This window comes from Oncorhynchus kisutch, linkage group LG17 (assembly GCF_002021735.2).
Source record: "Oncorhynchus kisutch isolate 150728-3 linkage group LG17, Okis_V2, whole genome shotgun sequence".
Classification (NCBI taxonomy): domain Eukaryota; kingdom Metazoa; phylum Chordata; class Actinopteri; order Salmoniformes; family Salmonidae; genus Oncorhynchus; species Oncorhynchus kisutch.
Window position 1 is genome coordinate 3,297,340 of NC_034190.2, and position 24,934 is coordinate 3,322,273.

General features: G+C 43.0%; 1 protein-coding gene across 1 annotated transcript in view; it reads right to left on the reverse strand.

The window, feature by feature from the left end:
* Positions 1 to 24,934, reverse strand: part of LOC109883181 (CUB and sushi domain-containing protein 2-like) — an 899,659-nt gene that overhangs the window by 768,578 nt on the left and 106,147 nt on the right. The window contains 1 exon segment of the mRNA XM_031794932.1: positions 11,470 to 11,582. Coding sequence (XP_031650792.1) covers positions 11,470 to 11,582 — 113 coding nt within the window.

A 24,934-nucleotide genomic window follows, 5' to 3' on the forward strand; every position in this document is an offset into this window, starting at 1 on the left:
CTGTTAATATCACCTCTCTCTCTGTTAATATCACCTCTCTCTCTGTTAATATCACTCTCTCTCTGTTTAATATCAACCTCTCTCTCTGTTAATATCACCTCTCTGTTAATATCACCTCTCTCTGTTAATATCACCTCTCTCTCTGTTAATATCACCTCTCTCTCTGTTAATATCACCTCTCTCTCTGTTAATATCATCTCTCTCTCTGTTAATATCACCTCTCTCTCTGTTAATATCACCTCTCTCTCTCTGTTAATATCACCTCTCTCTCTCTGTTAATATCACCTCTCTGTTAATATCACCTCTCTCTCTCTGTTAATAATCACCTCTTCTCTCGTGTAATATCACCTCTCTCCTCTGTTAATATCACTCTCTCTCTCTGTTAATATCACCTCTCTCTCTCTGTTAATATCACCCCTCTCTCTCTGTTAATATCACCTCTCTCTCTGTTAATATCACCTCTCTCTCTGTTAATATCACCTCTCTCTCTGTTAATATCACCTCTCTCTCTGTTAATATCACCTCTCTCTCTGTTAATATCACCTCTCTGTTAATATCACCTCTCTCTGTTAATATCACCTCTCTCTCTGTTAATATCACCTCTCTCTCTGTTAATATCACCTCTCTCTCTGTTAATATCACCTCTCTCTCTGTTAATATCACCTCTCTGTTATATGACCTCTCTCTCTCTCTGTTAATAGCACCTCTCTGTTAATATCACCTCTCTCTCTCTGTTAATATCACCTCTCTGTTAAAATGGTGCGGCAGGGTAGCCTAGTGGATAGAGTTTGGACTAGTAACCGGAAGGTTGCAAGTAAAAAAAACCAAGCTGACAAGGTACAAATCTGTCGTTCTGCCCCTGAACAGGCAGTTAACCCCACTGTTCCTAGGCCTGTCATTGAAAATAAGAATTTGTTCTTTAACTGACTTGCCTAGTTAAATAAAGTTAAAATAAAAATCTCTGTTAATATCTAATATTACCTCTCTCTCTGTTAATAAAACGGGAATGTTTTTTATCCAAAAATGAAATACCGCCTCTCTCTCTCTTAATATCACCTCTCTCTTAATATCACCTCTCTGTTAATATCACCTCTCTGTTAATATCACCTCTCTGTTAATATCACCTCTCTCTCTCTCTTAATATCACCTCTCTGTTAATATCACCTCTCTGTTAATATCACCTCTCTGTTAATATCACCTCTCTCTCTCTAAGAATATCACCTCTCTGTTAATATCACCTCTCTGTTAATATCACCTCTATCTCTCTGTTAATATCACCTCTCTGTTAATATCACCTCTCTGTTAATATCACCTCTCTCTCTCTGTTAATATCACCTCTCTGTTAATATCACCTCTCTCTCTCTGTTAATATCACCTCTCTGTTAATATCACCTCTCTCTCTCTGTTAATATCACCTCTCTGTTAATATCACCTCTCTGTTAATATCACCTCTCTCTCTGTTAATATCACCTCTCTGTTAATATCACCTCTCTCTCTGTTAATATCACCTCTCTGTTAATATCACCTCTCTGTTAATATCACATCTCTCTCTCTGTTAATATCACCTCTCTGTTAATATCACCTCTCTCTTATTATCACCTCTCTCTCTGTTAATATCACCTCTCTGTTAATATCACCTCTCTGTTAATATCACCTCTCTCTCTCTGTTAATATCACCTCTCTGTTAATATCACATCTCTCTCTGTTAATATCACCTCTCTGTTAATATCACCTCTCTCTCTCTGTTAATATCACCTCTCTGTTAATATCACCTCTCTGTTAATATCACCTCTCTCTGTTAATATCACCTCTCTCTGTTAATATCACCTCTCTCTCTCTGTTAATATCACCTCTCTCTCTGTTAATATCACCTCTCTCTCTGTTAATATCATCTCTCTCTCTGTTAATATCACCTCTCTGTTAATATCACCTCTCTGTTAATATCACCTCTCTCTCTCTGTTAATATCACCTCTCTGTTAATATCACCTCTCTGTTAATATCACCTCTCTCTCTCTGTTAATATCACCTCTCTCTATCTGTTAATATCATCTCTCTCTCTCTGTTAATATCACCTCTGTTAATATCACCTCTCTGTTAATATCACCTCTCTGTTAATATCACCTCTCTGTTAATATCAACTCTCTCTCTCTGTTAATATCACCTCTCTGTTAATATCACCTCTCTCTCTCTGTTAATATCATCTCTCTCTCTGTTAATATCACCTCTCTGTTAATATCACCTCTCTGCTAATATCACCTCTCTCTGTTAATATCACCTCTCTCTCTCTGTTAATATCACCTCTCTCTCTGTTAATATCACCTCTCTCTCTGTTAATATCATCTCTCTCTCTGTTAATATCACCTCTCTGTTAATATCACCTCTCTGTTAATATCACCTCTCTGTTATATCACCTCTCTCTCTCTGTTAATATCACCTCTCTGTTAATATCACCTCTCTGTTAATATCACCTCTCTCTCTGTTAATATCACCTCTCTCTCTCTGTTAATATCACCTCTCTCTCTCTGTTAATATCACCTCTGTTAATATCACCTCTCTGTTAATATCACCTCTGTTAATATCACCTCTCTGTTAATATCAACTCTCTCTCTCTGTTAATATCACCTCTCTGTTAATATCACCTCTCTCTCTCTGTTAATATCATCTCTCTCTCTGTTAATATCACCTCTCTGTTAATATCACCCTCTCTGCTAATATCACCTCTCTCTGTTAATATCACCTCTCTCTCTCTGTTAATATCACCTCTCTCTCTGTTATTATCACCTCTCTCTCTGTTAATATCATCTCTCTCTCTGTTAATATCACCTCTCTGTTAATATCACCTCTCTGTTAATATCACCCTCTCTGTTAATATCACCTCTCTCTCTCTGTTAATATCACCTCTCTGTTAATATCACCTCTCTGTTATATCACCTCTCTCTCTGTTAATATCACCTCTCTCTCTCTGTTAATATCACCTCTCTCTCCTCTGTTAATATCACCTCTGTTAATATCACCTCTCTGTTAATATCACCTCTCTGTTAATATCATCTCTCTCTCTGTTAATATCACCTCTCTGTTAATATCACCTCTCTGTTAATATCACCTCTCTCTCTCTGTTAATATCACCTCTCTGTTAATATCATCTCTCTCTCTGTTAATATCACCTCTCTGTTAATATCACCTCTCTGCTAATATCACCTCTCTCTGTTAATATCACCTCTCTCTCTCTGTTAATATCACCTCTCTCTCTGTTAATATCACCTCTCTCTCTGTTAATATCATCTCTCTCTCTGTTAATATCACCTCTCTGTAATATCACCTCTCTGTTAATATCACCTCTCTGTTAATATCACCTCTCTCTCTCTGTTAATATCACCTCTCTGTTAATATCACCTCTCTGTTAATATCACCTCTCTCTCTGTTAATATCACCTCTCTCTCTCTGTTAATATCACCTCTCTCTCTCTGTTAATATCACCTCTGTTAATATCACCTCTCTGTTAATATCACCTCTCTGTTAATATCACCTCTCTGTTAATATCAACTCTCTCTCTGTTAATATCACCTCTCTGTTAATATCACCTCTCTGTTAATATCATCTCTCTCTCTGTTAATATCACCTCTCTGTTAATATCACCTCTCTGTTAATATCACCTCTCTCTCTCTGTTAATATCACCTCTCTCTCTCTGTTAATATCACCTCTGTTAATATCACCTCTCTGTTAATATCACCTCTCTGTTAATATCACCTCTCTGTTAATATCAACTCTCTCTCTGTTAATATCACCTCTCTGTTAATATCACCTCTCTCTCTCTGTTAATATCACCTCTCTGTTAATATCACCTCTCTCTCTGTGTTAATATCACCTCTGTGTTAATATCACCTCTCTCTCTCTGTTAATATCACCTCTCTGTTTATATCACCTCTCTCACTAATATCACCTCTCTCACTAATATCACCTCTCTGTTAATATCACCTCTCTCTCTCTGTTAATATCATCTCTCTCTCTCTGTTAATATCACCTCTCTGTTAATATCACCTCTCTCTCTCTGTTAATATCACCTCTCTGTTAATATCATCTCTCTCTCTCTGTTAATATCACCTCTCTGTTAATATCACCTCTCTGTTAATATCACCTCTCTCTCTCTGTTAATATCACCTCTCTGTTAATATCACCTCTCTGTTAATATCACCTCTCTCTCTCTGTTAATATCACCTCTCTGTTAATATCACCTCTCTCTCTCTGTTAATATCACCTCTCTGTTAATATCACCTCTCTGTTAATATCACCTCTCTCTCTCTGTTAATATCACCTCTCTGTTAATATCACCTCTCTGTTAATATCACCTCTCTCTCTCTGTTAATATCACCTCTCTCTCTCTGTTAATATCACTTCTCCCTCTCTGTTAATATCACCTCTCTCTCTCTGTTAATATCACTTCTCTCTCTCTGTTAATTTCATCCTTTTACGGGTCATAAAACACTCCTCCTTCAAGTGGAAATACGACAAGGACCCCTTAGCCTAGCGAGGTGTAACCATCACAACATGCCAGCTCTCTACCTCTACAGCCAGCCCTCCAGGCAGGGAAAGAAAGAAAGACTCTATGCACATCTCAATCTCCTCTCTGGCCCTAAATCCAACCATGCACAGTAATATAATTGGCCTAAAGCACATTGATTATGTAATGTTCTTTAGTGAGTATGCTGATCAGACTGGGGAGTGCATATCCGTATTATAGTGGAACCCTGATCTAGATGGAGAAGACATAGATCTGTTACGGTGACCGTAACCATTTCATGACCGTACTCAGGGCTCTATTGTCCCTCCATCAGGTCCTAATGGCCTGGTACTCAGGGCTCTATCGTCCCTCCATCAGGTCCTAATGGCCTGGTACTCAGGGCTCTATCGTCCCTCCATCAGGTCACCAACGGACTGGTACTCAGGGCTCTATTGTCCCTCCACCAGGTCCTAATGGCCTGGTACTCAGGGCTCTATCGTCCCTCCATCAGGTGCTAATGGCCTGGTACTCAGGGCTCTATTGTCCCTCCATCATGTCCTAATGGCCTGGTACTCAGGGCTCTATTGTCCCTCCATCAGGTCCTAATGGCCTAGTACTCAGGGCTCTATTGTCCCTCCATCAGGTCCTAATGGCCTAGTACTCAGGGCTCTATTGTCCCTCCATCATGTCCTAATGGCCTGATACTCAGGGCTCTATCGTCCCTCCATCAGGTGCTTATGGCCTGGTACTCAGGGTTCTATTGTCCCTCCATCAGGTCCTAATGGCCCGGTACTCAGCATCATGGGAGTTCTGGCATTTAGACACTGAGTGGAACCGGAACAGCTGCTCTACACCGAATAGCCAGCCAGCTCCTCATAACTGCTTGATGCATGGAATGAAATACGTGTTCCTATAAACCCATATGTTCTTTCTATAGGCTATTCTATGCAATTGCAGAGAGAAACAGTGTTTGATGGCCTCTACTAACCCTCTTGTTTTGAAGTGTCTGGACTTTATTTGAGAGATACGAGAAAGATCAGGATGTCCTTATTTTAGGTACTAATTTTTTTACAGGTATCGGGGACCTTTGGAAGAGTCTTGTGAGTCTTGTAGGCGTCCTAGATGAAAACGGAGTGAGCAAGAGACTCATCTTTCATAACAGTTTGTAGGTCAAACCGACACTACAAGACGTTTTTGTGAGAAGACCAATTTTCGGGATGTCTCATGGTCTGACAAAAACTGCTCTCGATCTACCAACTTTCAAAATAGATGAGGAAGGGGCATATTGGAGGACGCAAAAAACCCCAGACATCTTTATCTCAAACAGATGGATTTTAATAGGGATTTTTTTCATTATGTTAATCACATTTCTGCAGGTGGAAAATGTGGTTTAAAGGTTAAAAAGTGGAGGATCCCATCAGTTTTCTACAGCTTGTCAAGTTGGACTCCATCTCCGGCCTCTAGGTCACCAGGCAGTCACGTGTCCTCCCTCTCCGGCCTCTAGGTCACCAGGCAGTCACGTGTCCTCCGTCTCCGGCCTCTAGTTCACCAGGCTGTCACGTGTCCTCCGTCTCCGGCCTCTAGTTCACCAGGCTGTCACGTGTCCTCCGTCTCCGGCCTCTAGTTCACCAGGCTGTCACGTGTCCCTCCCTCTCCGGCCTCTAGTTCACCAGGCTGTCACGTGTCCTCCCTCTCCGGCCTCTAGTTCACCAGGCTGTCACGTGTCCTCGCTCTCCGGCCTCTAGTTCACCAGGCTGTCACGTGTCCTCCCTCTCCGGCCTCTAGTTCACCAGGCAGTCGCGTGTACCTCCCTCTCCGGCCTCTAGTTCACCAGGCTGTCACGTGTCCTCCCTCTCCGGCCTCTAGTTCACCAGGCAGTCGCGTGTACCTCCCTCTCCGGCCTCTAGTTCACCAGGCTGTCACGTGTCCTCCCTCTCCGGCCTCTAGTTCACCAGGCTGTCACGTGTCCTCCCTCTCCGGCCTCTAGTTCACCAGGCAGTCACGTGTCCTCCCTCTCCGGCCTCTAGTTCACCAGGCTGTCACGTGTCCTCCCTCTCCGGCCTCTAGTTCACCAGGCTGTCACGTGTCCTCCCTCTCCGGCCTCTAGTTCACCAGGCTGTCACGTGTCCTCCCTCTCCGGCCTCTAGTTCACCAGGCAGTCGCGTGTACCTCCCTCTCCGGCCTCTAGTTCACCAGGCTGTCACGTGTCCTCCCTCTCCGGCCTCTAGTTCACCAGGCTGTCACGTGTCCTCCCTCTCCGGCCTCTAGTTCACCAGGCTGTCACGTGTCCTCCCTCTCCGGCCTCTAGTTCACCAGGCAGTCGCGTGTACCTCCCTCTCCGGCCTCTAGTTCACCAGGCTGTCACGTGTCCTCCCTCTCCGGCCTCTAGTTCACCAGGCTGTCACGTGTTCTCCCTCTCCGGCCTCTAGTTCACCAGGCAGTCGCGTGTTCTCCCTCTCCGGCCTCTAGGTCGCCAGGCAGTCGCGTGTACCTCCCTCTCCGGCCTCTAGTTCACCAGGCAGTCACGTGTTCTCCCTCTCCGGCCTCTAGTTCACCAGGCTGCTCGCTAGGGCACACACCTGCCACCAATGTGATGCGCATAATGACACTCACCTGGACTCCATCACCTCCTTGATTACCTGCCCTTTATTAGCCTCCCTTATGTTTTCTCTCCCAGTTGTTGATGTTTCATGTCGGCGCTGTTTGTGTTTCTTTTTTTTTCTTCTTTTTTTAACGTACTCCCTCCCTGAACGTACTCCCTCCCTGAACGTACTCCCTCCCTGAACGTACTCCCTCCCTGAACGTACTCCCTCCCTGAACGTACTCCCTCCCTGAACGTACTCCCTCCCTGAACGTACTCCCTCCCTGAACGTACTCACTCCCTGAACGTACTCACTCCCTGAACGTACTCACTCCCTGAACGTACTCACTCCCTGAACGTACTCACTCCCTGAACGTACTCACTCTCTCAGCGTAGATCCTTACATACTATATCCTAATTTTAAGCGAATTGCTTTGCTTCATTGCCAGAGTAGCCTGGCTGGAATTGTGGGAAAGCAATCCTCCATTTGCTATTAATATACAGATGAAATAGTTTCCCCCCTGAACTAATGTCACATGTGTAATATCTATATATGTAAATGATGATGTAATGATTTGTCTGCTTTGTTCTCAAATAATTGTAAGGTATCCTTTCGCTGTAAAGCATTTTTGAAACCTGACACCGTGGTTGGATTCACATGAAATTAATCTTTAAACCGATGTTTAATAGTTGTATCTTTTCTGAATTTTTATAATGAGTATTTCTGTATTTGAATTTGGCGTTCTGCAATCTCACCGGATGTTGGCCAGGTGGGACGCTAGCGAGGTTAAAGGAGAAGAGACAGCTAATCCAATAGAGGTTAACAGAGGATCCAAGCTTGGTCGTTCTGCCTATTTGTTGCTCAACACATTCATCCGCTTTACAACTGGTGTAGTCTACCTGTTATAAACGTAACAGCAGGAAGCCTTTCTTCTCTATTCGAGTGTTCATTACTTTCTTTTATGTGGGACCCTAAAAAAAGGTTTGTCCACATCTATATCAGTAGGGAATATGTAAAAAACAGATTAAATTGAGAATAGTCTGATGTGTAGAGAATATTATCAATATATTGCCAAACTGTGAATGAGAGACTGATGAAGTGTGTACAGCACAAGAAACAGAGCAGAGCGCATTCCTTTCATGTGAGGTTTTTTCTTCTTCAAATAGTCACATCATGCAGCCCTAGAATGTATTAGAAATCATAACATATAGCCTGTATCAAAACTGTATAAACTGTATCAAAACTGAAGTTTCATAAATAACTCTAAATGAATGCATATAGGAGAACCTGTTTCAAATGATCACTTTGTTAACTGCTCAACACAGAATGTGCACACTCCCTCAGAAATGGTTTGTCTGCTAAATGAACTAGTGTAGCCAACAGCCATTGGGATAGCCGGACCAAGAATATGCTATTCCGTTCCTATGAAAATGTCCTTCATATCATAGGCTAATGTTTCTTTAGACTTGCCTAAAATAAATGATGGATTTATTGTAAAGATGAAGCCTATGTTACATGGATATACATTATAAAATGTAGATGTTCCAAAGGTCTGCAACAGTGACTTGTGGGCTATGAGATACTACTACATGAGATACCACATGATATACCACATGAGATACTACTACATGAGATACTACTACATGAGATACTACTACATGAGATACTACTACATGAGATACTACTACATGAGATACTACTACATGAGATACTACTACATGAGATACTACCACATGAGATACTACTACATGAGATACTACTACATGAGATACTACTAGATGAGATTCTACTACATGAGATACCACATGAGATTATACTACATGAGATACTACTACATGAGATACTACTACATGAGATACTACTACATGAGATACTACTACATGAGATACTACTACATGAGATACTACTACATGAGATACTACATGAGATACCACATGAGATTATACTACATGAGATACTACATGAGATACTACATGAGATACTACATGAGATACTACATGAGATACTACATGAGATACTACTAGGTGAGATACCACATGAGATTATACTACATGAGATACTACTAGATGAGATACTACTAGATGAGATTCTACTACATGAGATACTACTACATGAGATACTACTAGATGAGATACTACTACATGAGATTCTACTACATGAGATACTACTAGATGAGATACTACTACATGAGATACCACATGAGATTATACTACACGAGATACTACATGAGATACTACATGAGATTCTACTAGATGAGATACTACTATATGAGTTACCACTACACGAGATACTACTACACGAGATACTACTAGATGAGAAACTACACAAGATACTACTACATGAGATTGTACATGAGATTCTACTACATGAGATACCACATGAGATTCTACTACATGAGATTGTACTACATGAGATTGTACTACATGAGATTCTACTACATGAGATTGTACTACATGAGATTGTACTACATGAGATTCTACTACATGAGATTCTACTACATGAGATTCTACTACATGAGATTCTACTACATGAGATTCTACTACATGAGATTCTACTACATGAGATTCTACTAGATGAGATACTACTACATGAGATACTACTACATGAGATACTACTACATGAGATTCTACTACATGAGATACTACATGAGATACTACATGAGATACTACTAGGTGAGATACCACATGAGATTATACTACATGAGATACTACTAGATGAGATACTACTAGATGAGATTCTACTACATGAGATACTACTACATGAGATACTACTAGATGAGATACTACTACATGAGATTCTACTACATGAGATACTACTAGATGAGATACTACTACATGAGATACCACATGAGATTATACTACACGAGATACTACATGAGATACTACATGAGATTCTACTAGATGAGATACTACTATATGAGTTACCACTACACGAGATACTACTACACGAGATACTACTAGATGAGAAACTACACAAGATACTACTACATGAGATTGTACATGAGATTCTACTACATGAGATACCACATGAGATTCTACTACATGAGATTGTACTACATGAGATTGTACTACATGAGATTCTACTACATGAGATTGTACTACATGAGATTCTACTACATGAGATTCTACTACATGAGATTCTACTACATGAGATTCTACTACATGAGATTCTACTACATGAGATTCTACTAGATGAGATTCTACTAGATGAGATACTACTACATGAGATACTACTACATGAGATACTACTACATGAGATTCTACTACATGAGATTCTACTACATGAGATTCTACTACATGAGATACTACTACATGAGATTCTACTACATGAGATTCTACTACATGAGATTCTACTACATGAGATACTACTACATGAGATTCTACTACATGAGATTCTACTAGATGAGATACTACTACATGAGATACTACTACATGAGATACTACTACATGAGATACTTCATGTGTTTATGTTAATGACCAGCAGTTATTTGCATGACTGTTACCAGCTGATAAAATGTCATGCCCGCCACAGCCCTAGGAGAACAGTAGGTTACAGTATATTGTCTGTACGATGGCATGTGCTCAGAGGTGAATGCATTGTTGACCTGCTTTCCTGATGTTTTATGTCATTATATCTACTGAAGGGGCTTTGTGAAGGTGGAAGCTTTAGCTTCACGTCTTAGGACTTAGGGACGGTGCCCAGAGATGTCAAAGGAATCAGTAATGGAGTACTCACAGACTAGAACGAGGAGAAGAAGGTAGATTACAGGGAGAGACAGAGAATGAGAACATTAACGTCAGTGAGAGAGAAAAGAGAGCGAGAGGGAGGGAGAGAGAGAGAGAGAGAGAGAGAGAGAGAGAGAGAGAGAGAGAGAGAGAGAGAGGGAGGGAGAGAGGGAGAGAGAGAGAACAATAGGGAGAGGGACAGGAAGAGAGGGAGGGAGAGAGGGAGAGGGAGAGAGAGCGATAGGGAGAGGGAGAGAGGGAGTGAGAGAGAGAGTGATAGGGAGAGGGAGAGAGAGGGAGGGAGAGAGCGAGAAAGCGAGAGAGAGGGAGGGAGAGAGCGAGAAAGCGAGAGAGAGGGAGGGAGAGAGAGTGATAGGGAGAGGGAGAGAGGGAGGGAGGGAGAGGGAGTGAGAGAGAGAGTGATAGGGAGAGAGGGAGTGAGAGAGCGAGAAAGCGAGAGGGAGGGAGGGAGAGAGAGTGATAGGGAGAGGGAGAGAGGGAGGGAGGGAGAGGGAGAGAGGGAGGGAGGGAGAGGGAGAGAGGGAGGGAGGGAGAGGGAGAGAGGGAGGGAGGGAGAGAGAGAGATAGGGAGAGAGCGAGAGAGGGAGGCATATGTTACCTCTATAGGTTTTGTAAGACTTTATTTCAGTATAAGACGTTACCTTCATAGATGGCCTTGAAGCCTTGTCCACTGACAGCATAGTCTGACAGCAGCCACAGTGTTAGCCTGGGTCCTGTGCTCACTATGGGCGAGGGCAGCTGGAACCCCGTCAACCTATGGAAAGACAGGAAGGAGACTCATCAGAAACACAGAGCTGGGAACGTTCAGCAAACAGCAACGCGATAGAAGACGGGCAGGACGGACGAAGGCTTACAGAGCTAAGTCCTGGACCAGATTTCACAAAGCTTGGAAGGGCTGATCTAGGATCAGTTTAGATCATAATTAAATAGATTAAAAGGTCAAGGGAGGACCTGATCCTAAATCAACTCTGAGATACATTATGAATATATAGGAAGATAAATACTTATACACTAAGATATCTAATAACAGGCTAAATTAACAGGAAACTGTAGCTGGTACGAGTAGCTGCAAATACTGCAGGTCAGATTACCCATCATACAACACAAGCACAGTTCAAAGAACCAGCTACAGTTTGGTATTTGATATTTACGGTATTTTATTAGGATCCCCATTAGCTGTTGCGAAAGCAGAAGCTACTCTTCCTGGGGTCCAACACACAAAAACATGAAACATAATACAGAATGACATAATGCAGAACGTCAATAGACAAGAACAGCTCAAGGAATACCTCAATAAAAATAAACATATCTGGGTCAAATAGGGGAGGAGTTGTGCCGCGAGGTGTTGCTTTTATCTGTTTTTAAAAGCAGGTTTGCTGTTTATTTAAGCAATATGAGATGGAAGGTAGTTCCATGCAAGAATGACTCTGGATTTGGGGACTGTGAAAAGATCCCTGAGGGGGATGTCTGGTGGGCTAAGTGTGTGTGTCAGAGCTGTGTGTAAGGTGACTACGCAAACAATTTGGGATTTTCAACACATTGATGTTTCTTATAAAAATATAAATCTCTTCTCAACTCTGAGCCAAGAGAGACTGGGCAGCATAGTATTTATATCAGCCCTCTGATTACAATGAAGAGCAAGACGTGCTGCTCTGTTCTGGGCCAGCTGCAGCTCAACTCTGAGCCAAGAGAGACTGGCAGCATAGTATTTATATCAGCCCTCTGATTACAATGAAGAGCAAGACGTGCTGCTCTGTTCTGGGCCAGCTGCAGCTCAACTCTGAGCCAAGAGAGACTGGGCAGCATAGTATTTATATCAGCCCTCTGATTACAATGAAGAGCAAGACGTGCTGCTCTGTTCTGGGCCAGCTGCAGCTCAACTCTGAGCCAAGAGAGACTGGGCAGCATAGTATTTATATCAGCCCTCTGATTACAATGAAGAGCAAGACGTGCTGCTCTGTTCTGGGCCAGCTGCAGCTCAACTCTGAGCCAAGAGAGACTGGCAGCATAGTATTTATATCAGCCCTCTGATTACAATGAAGAGCAAGACGTGCTGCTCTGTTCTGGGCCAGCTGCAGCTCAACTCTGAGCCAAGAGAGACTGGGCAGCATAGTATTTATATCAGCCCTCTGATTACAATGAAGAGCAAGACGTGCTGCTCTGTTCTGGGCCAGCTGCAGCTCAACTCTGAGCCAAGAGAGACTGGGCAGCATAGTATTTATATCAGCCCTCTGATTACAATGAAGAGCAAGACGTGCTGCTCTGTTCTGGGCCAGCTGCAGCTCAACTCTGAGCCAAGAGAGACTGGCAGCATAGTATTTATATCAGCCCTCTGATTACAATGAAGAGCAAGACGTGCTGCTCTGTTCTGGGCCAGCTGCAGCTCAACTCTGAGCCAAGAGAGACTGGGCAGCATAGTATTTATATCAGCCCTCTGATTACAATGAAGAGCAAGACGTGCTGCTCTGTTCTGGGCCAGCTGCAGCTCAACTCTGAGCCAAGAGAGACTGGGCAGCATAGTATTTATATCAGCCCTCTGATTACAATGAAGAGCAAGACGTGCTGCTCTGTTCTGGGCCAGCTGCAGCTCAACTCTGAGCCAAGAGAGACTGGCAGCATAGTATTTATATCAGCCCTCTGATTACAATGAAGAGCAAGACGTGCTGCTCTGTTCTGGGCCAGCTGCAGCTCAACTAGGTCTTTTCGTTGTGTCACGATCGTCTGAATGAGCAGCGTACATAGAGCTCCACATGTTAATTTAAATGAAACTCACCAACAAAAACAATAAACAGCAAACGAGACGTAACGACTGGAGTGCTCACGGGCACTACACAAAAACATGATCCCACAAACTAAGGTGGGAAACAAGGCTACCTAAGTATGATCCCCAATCAGAGACAATGATAGACAGCTGCCTCTGATTGGGAACCATACCAGGCCAACAAAGAAATAGAGAAACTAGAATGCCAACCCAAATCACACCCTGACCTAACCAAATAGAGAAATAAAAAGGCTCTCTAAGGTCAGGGCGTGTGTAACGGTTTTCGTCTGGTGAAGGAGAAGAGGAGGTGCAGCGTGGTAAGTAATATAATTTTTATGAAATATAACTGAACACAGAAAACAAAAGAATAAGAGAATAAAAAACAGGCTGCCTAAGTATGATTCTCAATTAGAGACAACGATCGACAGCTGCCTCTGATTGAGAACCATACCAGGCCAAACACAGAAACACAACATAGAAAAAAGAACATAGACCACCCACCCAACTCACGCCCTGACCAAACTAACACAAAGACATAATAAAGAACTAAGCTCAGAACGTGACAGCATGACACGTTGCAGCACTTGACCACCCAACTGGACAATAATCAAGATAAGAAACAACTAGAGCCTGCAGGACTTGCTTTGTGGAGTGTGGTGTCAAAAAAGCAGAGCATCTCTTTATTACAGCTAGACCTCTCCTCATCTATACTACTGAAAGACCCTCCCCCATCTTTACAACCATTGAAACTATATGTTTTGATCATTACAGTTTACAATCTAAGGTAACACCAAGTAATATGGTCTCCTCATCTTGTTCACAGCCGCATTACCAGATTCAGCTGAAAAAACGTTGCTAAGAGATGGCACCAAGCTGATAGGGCAGCTGTTAGAACAAGTCAAGGCAGTTTTACCACTCTTGGTTCGTAAATCATGGAATTACCTTGGAGTGGCTATAGAGTCAGCTGCCAGGAGGTTTGTCATTATTGATCGATAACTATAATAATTGTTCCCACACTAACTGGACAAAATTCTAACTTTCAATGCTTTACTTCAGTATTTTTTATTTTTTTCGTGCCATGAGTACAGTGGCTCATTGTTCGTTTGCCAATGAAGTTAAACTAATTGGCAACATCAAATGGTTTTTGTGATGAATAAGCCATCTGATACTATAAAAGGTGGAGTTGAACTTGTCTTTCTGCCAATATATATTTTTTCTCTCCATAATTCTTTATATCATTGATCTCAACTTCATGATACACTTTCTTCTACTTTTTGTCGAGTTTAGTTTAGTTACTAAATTTCTCAATTTTCAGTAAGTAAGACAGTCAGATGTGCAGCCTCTCCTTTTCCCTTTCAACTATACAGTTTAAAAAAAAATCAGCATCGATCCTTGGAGCCTGTTTCTTAACAGTTAACAGTTGCATGTTTAACAATAATTGGAAAAATACATTTTATAAATGCATCAAGTGCAACGCCTGGATGCTCCTTTTTAATCACATCTGACCAACAAATATGTTTAACATCATCCACATAAGTCACAGTTAAATCTTTTGATCTCTACACTATTTAGGGCCCAGCTTTGGAACTTTGTCTTTCCTGTATATATCCACTGTATTGTACTGCATCCAATGGGAACAGATACAGAACAAAGTTCCTCATTATTAGTGTCACGTTCTGACCATCGTTCGTGTGTGTTTTCCTTGTTTTAGTGTTGGTCAGGCCGTGAGCTGGGTGGGCATTCTATGTTGTGTGTCTGGTTTGTCTATTTCTCTGTTTGGCCTGATATGGTTCTCAATCAGAGGCAGGTGTTAGTCATTGTCTCTGATTGGGAACCATATTTAGGTAGCCTGTTTTGTGTTGGGTTTTGTGGGTGATTGTTCCTGTCTTTGTGTTTGTGGCACCAGATAGGACTGTTTTGTGTTGGGTTTTGTGGGTGATTGTTCCTGTGTTTGTGTCACCAGATAGGACTGTTTTGTGGGTGATTGTTCCTGTCTTTGTGTTTGTGGCACCAGATAGGACTGTTTTGTGTTGGGTTTTGTGGGTGATTGTTCCTGTCTTTGTGGCACCAGATAGGACTGTTTGTTGTTGGGTTTTGTGGGTGATTGTTCCTGTCTCTGTGTTTGTGGCACCAGATAGGACTGTTTGGTGTTGGGTTTTGTGGGTGATTGTTCCTGTCTTTGTGTTTGTGGCACCAGATAGGACTGTTTCGGGTTGGGTTTTGTGGGTGATTGTTCCTGTCTCTGTGTTTGTGGCACCAGATAGGACTGTTTGGTGTTGGGTTTTGTGGGTGATTGTTCCTGTCTCTGTGTTTGTGGCACCAGATAGGACTGTTTCGGGTTGGGTTTTGTGGGTGATTGTTCCTGTGTTTGTGGCACCAGATAGGACTGTTTCGGGTTGGGTTTTGTGGGTGATTGTTCCTGTCTCTGTGTTTGTGGCACCAGATAGGACTGTTTGGTGTTGGGTTTTGTGGGTGATTGTTCCTGTCTCTGTGTTTGTGGCACCAGATAGGACTGTTTGGTGTTGGGTTTTAGTGGGTGATTGTTCCTGTCTCTGTGTTTGTGGCACCAGATAGGACTGTTGGGTTTTGTGGGTGATTGTTCCTGTCTCTGTGTTTGTGGCACCAGATAGGACTGTTTTGTGGGTGATTGTTCCTGTCTTTGTGTTTGTGGCACCAGATAGGACTGTTTGGTGTTGGGTTTTGTGGGTGATTGTTCCTGTCTTTGTTTGTGGCACCAGATAGGACTGTTTCGGGTTGGGTTTTGTGGGTGATTGTTCCTGTGTTTGTGGCACCAGATAGGACTGTTTGGTGTTGGGTTTTGTGGGTGATTGTTCCTGTCTTTGTGGCACCAGATAGGACTGTTGGGTTTCGGGTTGTTTACGGTTCTTGTTTTGTAGATTGTTGTATTTTTCATCTTTATTTAATATGTACAAAAATAACCACGCTGCATTTTGGTCCGCCTCTCTTTCACCAGAAAACCGTTACAACTAGTAAAAATGTGATCGATACATGTGGATGATTTTGTCCCTGTAGTGTTTGTAAACACCTTGGTAGGTTGATTAATAAACAGAACCAGATTACAGACACTGGTTCCAGTGAGGAGCTTGATGAAAACCAGTCAAAATGCAGTTCCCCAAGGAAGTAGACCTCTCTGTTTACATCACATACACTATCAATAATTTCACACATATTATTTAGATACTGACTGTTAACACTTGGTAGCAACACCCCAAAGGAAAAGGCTTTAGATGAAGAGCCAGGTGAACCTGCAACCACAACACTTCAACAACACATGACATAAGCTCTTCTCTAAGCATTACAGGGAATATGGCTCTGAACATATACCACAACATCTCCCCATACGCATGTATGTCTCTTCTATAGATGTTATATCCTTGTATTGCTACTGCAGTGTCATCAAACACACTTTCTAAGTGAGTCTCAGAAAAGGCTAATATATGAATTGACAAACACATAGCAGAGAAATCCACCTTTCAGAGGCACTGTGCAGCATCGTGAACCAAAGAGACTGGCCTTTCTGTCATCTTCAAATATCAACATTCTACCATTTAACCAGGACAAGAGAGGATATGTTCCTGATTCGATCACCCTCACAGCTATCCTCCAATCACAACTATTATGCAAATGTTTACAAATCTATAACTTTTTTTTTTCACGACAGAACACGTTGCTATCCGGTTGCTAAGCAACCATTTTATTTATTTTTGTTCTGGTGAAACCAGTCTGTTCCTAGCTCATGTCTACATTCTCAAACTAAATACATACTGCAATTCTAATTCCATTTTGAAGTCTCCACATGTTGTCCTGGAAAATATGTCCTGGAAATTGACTTGGAAAGGAGCCAGTTTAATTCTGCAGTGGGGGGCGTTTCACACACGTGTCCAATTGATCAACAAGACATGATGTGGTTTTCTGACCTATTGGAAGGGCCCTGGTTTAATTCTGCAGTGCGTTGTGGGTAAGGGGTGAATATCTGGGATAAATGGTGAACACTCATTGGAGTCAAGATCCTCCCACAATACTCCCCTATCCAGAATAACACAGGGCTAACAGGACCAGCCTAGGTACCAGTCTATAACAGGACTAGCCTGGTTACCAGTCTATAACAGGACTAGCCTGGGCACCAGTCTATAACAAGACTAGCCTGGGTACCAGTCTATAACATGACTAGCCTGGGTACTAGTCTATAACAGGACTAACAGGACTAGCCTGGGTACCAGTCTATAACAGGACTAGCCTGGGCACCAGTCTATAACAACACTAGCCTGGGTACCAGTCTATAACAGGACTAGCCTGGGCACCAGTCTATAACAAGACTAGCCTGGGTACCAGTCTATAACAGGACTAGCCTGGGTACCAGTCTATAACAGGACTAGTCTGTGTACCAGTCTATAACAGGACTAGCATGGGTACCAGTCTATAACAAGACTAGTCTGGGTACCAGTCTATAACAAGACTAACAGGACTAGCCTGGGTACCAGTCTATAACAGGACTAGCCTGGGTACCAGTGTATAACAAGACTAGCAGGACTAGCCTGGGTACCAGTCTATAACAGGACTAGCCTGGGTACCAGTCTATAACAGGACTAGCCTGGCTACCAGTCTATAACAGGACTAGCCTGGGTACCAGTGTATAACAAGACTAGCAGGACTAGCCTGGGTACCAGTCTATAACAGGACTAGCCTGGGTACCAGTCTTTAACAGGACTAGCCTGGGTACCAGTCTATAACAAGACTAGCCTGGGTACCAGTCTATAACAGGACTAGCCTGGTTACAAGTCTATAACAGGACTAGCCTGGGCACCAGTCTATAACAAGACTAGCCTGGGTACCAGTCTATAACAGGACTAGCCTGGGTACCAGTCTATAACAGGACTAACAGTACTAGCCTGGGTACCAGTCTATAACAGGACTAACAGGACTAGCCTGGTTACCAGTCTATAACAGGACTAGCCTGGGTACCAGTCTACAAGAGGACGAGCCTGGGTACCAGTCTATAACAGGAGTAACAGGACTAGCCTGGGTACCAGTCTATAACAGTACTAGCCTGGGCACCAGTCTATAACAAGACTAGCCTGGGTACCAGTCTATAACAGGACTAGCCTGGTTACAAGTCTATAACAGGACTAGCCTGGGCACCAGTCTATAACAAGACTAGCCTGGGTACCAGTCTATAACAGGACTAGCCTGGGCACCAGTCTATAACAAGACTAGCCTGGGGACCAGTCTATAACAGGACTAGCCTGGGTACCAGTCTAAAACAAGACTAACAGTACTAGCCTGGGCACCAGTCTATAACAAGACTAGCCTGGGTACCAGTCTATAACAAGACTAGCAGGACTAGCCTGGTTACCAGTCTATAACAAGACTAACAAGACTAGCCTAGGTACCAGTCTATAACAGGACTAATAAGACTAGCCTAGGTACCAGTCTATAACAGGACTAGCCTCGGTACCAGTCAGTAACAAGACTAACAAGACTAGCCTGTGCACCAGTCTATAACAGGACTAATATAATAGAAAATGGAAACAGTGTGAAACACATTCACATTTTTTCCTGAAATGTTTGTTATTGTTTTTGGATAAAAGGATATTCTAGAAGGACCTTTATAATTATATTTTCAACTCCATTAGGTGTTTCTCTCACCTTTGGTCTCCATGTCATGGATTGTGGCAAACCTGGCTGATAGTGGCTGTGTGTTCCCTACAGGGAGCACAGAGAGAATAGCAGAGAAGTCTATTAAGAGGGCTCTCCACCTGAATGAACCAAGGACCATCCCAATGGAAAACCTCTGCTACCCATTAACCTGCACAACCAGAGAGAGAGGACAGAGGGGAAGAGGTGGAGAGAGATATAGGGAGAGAGCGAGAGAGAGAGGGAGAGATAGGAAGAGAGAGAGAGATATAGGAAGAGAGAGAGAGATATAGGAAGAGAGAGAGAGATATAGGGAGAGAGAGAGAGAGAGAGAGAGGGGGGGAGAGAGAGGGAGAGAGAGAGAGAGAGAGAGAGAGAGAGGGGAAGAGAGAGAGGGGGAGAGAGAGAGAGGGAGTGAGAGGGGGAGAGAGAGAGAGGGGGAGAGAGAGAGGGAGACAGAGGGGGAGAAAGAGGGGAAGAGAGAGAGGTGGCGAGAGAGAGAGGGGGAGAGAGAGACAGAGAGAGGGAGACAGAGAGAGAGAGAGAGAGAGAGAGAGAGAGAGAGAGAGAGAGAGAGAGAGAGAGAGAGAGAGAGAGAGAGAGGTTGTAATAAGTTTAGAAGAGTGATGGTGGATTAGAATTGTGAGAACAGTGAGAGTTGTGTGTCTGTCTGTGTGTGTGTGTGTGTGTGTGTGTGTATGTATGTATGTGTGTGTGTGTGTGTGTGTGTGTGTGTGTGTGTGTGTGTGTGTGTGTGTGTGTGTGTGTGTGTGTGTCCATGCGACTGTCTTCTCCCCAGGACTATGCTGTATGGGCCAGCCTCAGTCTATATCTTCTATCCAAGGCCAGAGTATTTGCTGTGCTGTTCAAAAGAGTCTAACTTAAATCTGCCCGTATCATGTTGTAGCTCTCTCCAGTGATTGGCTGTGATGAGTGCAGGGTTGGACTACCCCAGCAATCCCCATCTATCCTGCATCTGGCCTCGTTCCAGAACAAAAGGGGATTCTCTTCCTCTCTCTATCTTTCCTCTTTTCTCCTTCTCTCCATTCTCCATCACAACCATTAACCACTGTCCTCATCCATCACAATACCCTTAATTAACCACTGTCCTCATCCATCACACAATACCCTTAATTAACCACTGTCCTCATCCATCACAATACCCTTAATTAACCAATGTCCTCATCCATCACAACCATTAACCATTGTCCTCATCCATCACAACCATTAACCACTGTCCTCATCCATCACAATACACTTAACCACTGTCCTCATTCATCACAATACCCTTAACCACTGTCCTCATCCATCACATCCATTAACCACTGTCCTCATCCATCACAATCCCCTTAACAACTGTCCTCATCCATCACAAAACCCTTAACTAATGTCCTCATCCATCACAATACCCTTAACCACTGTCCTCATCCATCACAACCATTACCCACTGTCCTCATCCATCACAATACACTTAACCACTGTCCTCATTCATCACAATACCCTTAACCACTGTCCTCATCCATCACAATACCCTTAACCACTGTCCTCATTAATCACAATACACTTAACCACTGTCCTCATACATCACAACCATTAACCACTGTCCTCATCCATCACAACCATTAACCACTGTCCTCATCCATCACAACCATTAACCACTGTCCTCATCCATCACAATACCCTTAACCACTGTCCTCATCCATCACAATACCCTTAATTAACGACTGTCCTCATCCATCACAACCATAAACCACTGTACTCATCAATCACAATACCCTTAACCACTGTCCTTATCCATCACAATACCCTTAATTAACCACTGTCCTCATTCATCACAATACCCTTAACCACTGTCCCCATCCATCACAATACCCTTAACCACTGTCCTCATCCATCACAATACCCTTAATTAACTACTGTCCTCATCCATCACAACCATAAACCACTGTACTCATCCATCACAACCATAAACCACTGTCCTCATCCATCACAATACCCTTAACCGCTGTCCTCATCCATCACAATACCCTTAACCACTATCCTCATCCAACACAATACCCTTAACCACTGTCCTCATCCATCACAACCATTAACAACTGCCTTCATCCATCACAATACCCTTAACCACTGTCCTCATCCATCACAACCATTAACCACTGTCCTCATCCATCACAATACCCATAACCACTGTCCTCATCCATCACAATACCCTTAACCACTGTACTCATCCATCACAATACACTTAACCACTGTCCTCATCCATCACAATACCCTTAACTAATGTCCTCATCCATCATAATACCCTGAACCACTGGCCTCATCCATCACAACCATTAACCACTGTCCTCATCCATCACAATACCCTTAACCACTGTCCTCATCCATCACAACCATTAACCACTGTCCTCATCCATTACAATACCCTTAACCACTGTCCTCATCCATCACAATACCCTGAACCACTGTCCTCATCCATCACAACCATTAACCACTGTCCTCATCCATCACAATACCCTTATCCACTGTCCTCATCCATCACAATACCCTTAACCACTGTCCCCATCCATCACAATACCCTTAACCACTGTCCTCATCCATCACAATACCCTTAACTACTATCCTCATCCATCACAATACCCTTAACCACTGTCCTCATCCATCACAATACACTGAACCACTGTCCTCATCCATCACAATACCCTTAACTACTATCCTCATCCATCACAATACCCTTAACCACTGTCCTCATCCATCACAACCATTAACCACTGTCCTTATACATCACAATACCCTTAACCACTGTCCTCATCCATCACAATACCCTTAACCAATGTCCTCATCCATCACAACCATTAACCACTGTCATCATCCATCACAATACCCTTAACCACTGTCCTCATCCATCACAATACCCTTAACCACTGTCCTCATCCATCACAATATCCTTAACCACTGTCCTCATCCATCACAATACCCTTAACCACTGTCCTCATCCATCACAATACCCTTAACCACTGTCCTCATCCATCACAATAGCCTTAACCACTGTCCTCATAAATCACAATACCCTTAACCACTGTCCTCATAAATCACAATACCCTTAACCACTGTCCTCATCCATCACAATACCCTGAACCACTGTCCTCATCCATCACAAACCATTAACCACTGTCCTCATCCATCACAATACTCTTAACCACTGTCCTCATCCATCACAATACTCTTAACCACTGTCCTCATCCATCACAATACCCTTAACTAATGTCCTCATCCATCATAATACCCTGAACCACTGTCCTCATCCATCACAACCATTAACCACTGTCCTCATCCATCACAATACCCTTAACCACTGTCCTCATCCATCACAACCATTAACCACTGTCCTCATCCATCACAATACCCTTAACCACTGTCCTCATCCATCACAATACCCTGAACCACTGTCCTCATCCATCACAACCATTAACCACTGTCCTCATTCATCACAATACCCTTATCCACTGTCCTCATCCATCACAATACCCTTAACCACTGTCCTCATCCATCACAATACCCTTAACCACTGTCCTCATCCATCACAATACCCTTAACTACTATCCTCATCCATCACAATACCCTTAACCACTGTCCTCATCCATCACAATACACTGAACCACTGTCCTCATCCATCACAATACCCTTAACTACTATCCTCATCCATCACAATACCCTTAACCACTGTCCTCATCCATCACAATACCCTGAACCACTGTCCTCATCCATCACAACCATTAACCACTGTCCTCATACATCACAATACCCTTAACCACTGTCCTCATCCATCACAATACCCTTAACCAATGTCCTCATCCATCACAACCATTAACCACTGTCATCATCCATCACAATACCCTTAACCACTGTCCTCATCCATCACAATACCCTTAACCACTGTCCTCATCCATCACAATATCCTTAACCACTGTCCTCATCCATCACAATACCCTTAACCACTGTCCTCATCCATCACAATACCCTTAACCACTGTCCTCATCCATCACAATAGCCTTAACCACTGTCCTCATAAATCACAATACCCTTAACCACTGTCCTCATCCATCACAATACCCTGAACCACTGTCCTCATCCATCACAACCATTAACCACTGTCCTCATCCATCACAATACTCTTAACCACTGTCCTCATCCATCACAATACCCTTAACTAATGTCCTCATCCATTGCAATACCATTAACCACTGTCCTCATCCATCACAATACCATTAACCACTGTCCTCATCCATCACCTCATCCATACCACAACACCCTTAACCAATGTAGGGTGGCTGGAGTGTTTGACAATTTTTAGGTCCTTCCTCTGACAACCGCCCGGTATAGTACGCACTACCCTCTGTAGTGCCTTGCGGTCCGAGGCCGAACAGTTACCATACCAGGTGGTGATGCAACCAGTCAGGTTGCTCTCGATGGTTCAGCTGTAAAACCTTTTCAGTATCTGAGGACCCATGTCCAATCTTTTCAGTCTCCTGAGGGGGAGTAGGTTTTGTCATGCCCTCTTCACGACTGTCTTGGTGTGCTTGGACCATGTTAGTTTGTTGGTGATGTGGACACCAAGGAACTTGAAGCTGTCAACCTGCTCCACTACAGCCCTGTTGATGAGAACGGGGTGAACCTCTTTCTATTGCTGGTTTCAAAATGGACTGTTGACGGTAAGTCCGAAGGCCCTTCTGCAGTTGTTGTTTTTGGAACGGCACCTATAACTTTATGAAATCCACAGGTGATGTTACAGATGCTGGTCTTCCACAAATGGGACTTTCCTTCTTCAGGTAAGCATTCATTCCATCTCCATTGGCTTCTTCTTCAGGTAAGCATTCATTCCATCTCTGTTGGCTTCTTCTTCAGGTAAGCATTCATTCCATCTCCGTTGGCTTCTTCTTCAGGTAAGCATTCATTCCATCTACGTTGGCTTCTTCTTCAGGTAAGCATTCATTCCATCTCCGTTGGCTTCTTCTTCAGGTAAGCATTCATTCCATCTCCGTTGGCTTCTTCTTCAGGTAAGCATTCATTCCATCTCCGTTGGCTTCTTCTTCAGGTAAGCATTCATTTCATCTCTGTTGGCTTCTTCTTCAGGTAAGCATTAATTCCATCTCCGTTGGCTTCTTCTTCAGGTAAGCATTCATTCCATCTCCGTTGGCTTCTTCGGAGAAGTGTGAATCCATTTGAATGCTCTTCAGGACCATTAATTTAGCATCTGACGCTGCTATTTTTGCTCTCAGTTCCATTGCCTCCATGGCTGATTGCCGTCAAGCCTTCTCCTACTCTAATGCATAGATGTTCTTGAACCTCGTGATCCGGTCTTTGAAGGACTCTCTGAGGGCACATTAGAAATACTGCCTTCTGGGGCAACCATTGTTTGTTGTTCCTGTAGGGTATTTTTCCATGTTTCCACCTCCTTGTACGTTCTCTCACATTTTGTTTTTTCATATAGATGTTTTCCTTCCTTTGATTGCGCCTTTGCTCAGTCGCTATATTGTATTTCCACTATGCAACGTAATCCCATTATTTTTCAATTATTTGTTTGTTATTTTAGTTTACGTTCTCTGTTTGACCAGATGAGTTCATTCCTAACTTCTCAGTGGTTACGACTGCAGAATTGAAGGACTAGCCTGAAGGACTAGCCTGAAGGACTA